The sequence below is a fragment of the Paralichthys olivaceus genome, chromosome 9 (assembly GCF_024713975.1).
Source record: "Paralichthys olivaceus isolate ysfri-2021 chromosome 9, ASM2471397v2, whole genome shotgun sequence".
NCBI lineage: Eukaryota > Metazoa > Chordata > Actinopteri > Pleuronectiformes > Paralichthyidae > Paralichthys > Paralichthys olivaceus.
In genome coordinates, this window is record NC_091101.1 from 17,888,743 (window position 1) to 17,891,338 (window position 2,596).

The window sequence follows — 2,596 nt, forward strand, 5'->3', positions numbered from 1 at the left end:
CCTCTTCAAAGATATACACATACTGTTGAAACCCACTGTTTTATGTCAAAGTTGGCATTATAATAATAATATGTTTAGATAAATTGTCGTGAATGAAAATGAATAAACGCCTGTTTGACAACAGGTGGAGATTAAATGATTTATTTTCTGCCAAAGGCACATTTTTATTCCAATATTCCACTTTTTACTTGAAGTATTTGCGCTCATGTTAGTTCGGTTGTGGCCTGTTGGGATCCGCCTCTGTAATTAGACTAATTTACTGACATTGATCCTTCAGAACGTGTGTTTCCCTGCAGCATACATGTAACTGCACATGTAGGCACAGGTTTTATATAAACCATACATCGTTCTTCTTTTCTTTTCTGCATCCTTGACTTTTCATTTCATTCCTCTGAGTCCCACGTGTTGAATCCTCTTCATAATATAATCTGTGCTTTGCTTTTCATTTGTTGCAGAAACGATAACGATGCGATCAGGCAACAGAAACAAAAGCCTCTTGTAGTTTTCATGAACTGCTCGTCTTCATTGTCAGATAGAACCGGGTTGTAAATCTGTGATATTTTGCGCTCAGGTTGTTGCGCTGCTGTTTTAAAACTTTACCTCCTCTCCCTCCTCCTCGAACCAAAACACTGCTCCGTGCGCTCCGGTTGGTTCCGCGGAGCTGCGCGCTGATTGGTCGCCGGCTGCTCTTTGTCGTGCTGTCAGTCCACATCACATGGCCACTCGGCCTATTAACACATGAGCTTGGAGGAGAAGTTTACAGACTCCTGTTTCACAGCCGTGGGGGACAGAGCAGCTTTGAGCGGAGAGAAACCAGAAGCACCTGCAGACACAGTTGCCTCTTTGGGCGAGAACTTTTTTCCATCGTCTTATGAGACTGGTCAGTACCTCTACCTCTTTGACTTTAGGCGCTGTTTTGTCAACTTTTTTTTTATGTGCCTGTGAGTGAACACTTAAAGCCGCCTCAATGTATAGCATGATGGAAACCGAGATCAAGAGCCCGCTCCCGCAGTCCGGCTCGGCGCCGGGCGCAAAGAACAACAGTGCCAGCGACCAGGAGCGAGTGAAGCGGCCGATGAACGCCTTCATGGTGTGGTCCCGGGGGCAGCGGAGGAAGATGGCTCAAGAAAATCCCAAAATGCACAACTCTGAAATCAGCAAGCGACTTGGCGCTGACTGGAAACTTCTGACCGACGCTGAAAAGAGGCCATTCATCGACGAGGCCAAGCGTCTACGCGCTATGCACATGAAGGAGCATCCGGATTATAAATACCGTCCCCGCAGGAAGACCAAGACCTTGCTTAAGAAAGACAAATATTCTTTGCCCGGGGGACTGTTGCCACCTGGAGCCAACGCCGTCAACAACGCAGTGTCGGTGGGGCAGAGGATGGACGGTTACGCGCACATGAACGGGTGGACAAACAGCGCGTACTCCCTCATGCAGGACCAGTTGGCCTACCCTCAGCATCACAGCATGAACAGCCCGCAGATCCAGCAGATGCACCGGTACGAGATGGCGGGGCTCCAGTACCCGATGATGTCCTCGGCGCAGACCTACATGAACGCAGCCTCCACGTACAGCATGTCCCCGGCGTACACGCAGCAGACCACCAACGCCATGGGACTGAGCTCCATGGCGTCCGTGTGCAAGACCGAGCCGAGCTCACCGCCCCCGGCCATCACGTCCCACTCTCAGCGGGCGTGTTTGGGGGACCTGAGGGATATGATAAGTATGTACCTGCCGCCCGGCGGGGACAGCGCGGAGCATTCCTCCCTGCAGAGCAGCCGGTTACACAGCGTCCACCCGCACTATCAGAGCGCAGGGACTGGCGTCAACGGGACGCTACCTCTCACCCACATCTGAGAGCGGCACAAAGAGAAAAAGACTAAAAACTTCATAAAAGTACTTCGGATACTTGAACTTTTTTTTTTGGTTGCTAAAGAAACAACGTTCAAACAGTTTTGTTCAACTTTTATCTCAACACCTTTTTTGAGTTCATCCACATGAATTTGAAATGGATCGAAACTGAGCGTTGAGCCCATCAGAGTAAATTGCATTGCAAAGAGGCTTTTTATCACAAGTATAAGCAATCAACATAAGTAGAAGAATTGGACTTCTATATTTTAAATAATGCCATATTTTCTCTCTATGAAAAGGCATGTGGCCTCGTGAGGAGGCTGGTGTATTTCAGAAAAGCTGGATGGAAACTTGGTACATAAATGTTTACACTTAATTTGTAGAATGTCAGTTGTCTCGACTGTGTCCAAATTTTGTAATCTCTGTCTCTCTCTTTTTTTTCCTTCCCCTCCCTCATGACCTAGGTTTAAATGAAATGTTAAGACTGTGCGGGTCGCAAACGCAAGTTTTATTTATAGTAAGATTTTTGTTATTTTCTTTTTAGCTTGTGAACCCGATGTTTTTTGTCACGTGAAATATGTTCAAACTTTGTTTTTGTAAAAAATGTTCTGTGATGGTTCTGACAGTGTCATGTTTACTCATTATCCTGAACGAAAAGGTTTATTTAAACTGACGTTTCTACATATTTTAAGACCATCCTCTATTCTTAAATGCTGAATAAATTTGTACGAAACATGA

The 2,596-nt window shown here is 46.2% G+C and overlaps 1 protein-coding gene across 1 annotated transcript; it reads left to right on the forward strand.

Annotated features, from left to right (window-relative positions):
* Positions 1-548: 548 nt before the first annotated feature.
* sox3 (SRY-box transcription factor 3) lies at positions 549-2,596 on the forward strand. Its single transcript, XM_020083486.2, has one exon. The coding sequence runs from the start codon at positions 968-970 to the stop codon at positions 1,862-1,864; it is 897 nt and encodes a 298-aa protein (XP_019939045.1). The 5' UTR covers positions 549-967; the 3' UTR covers positions 1,865-2,596.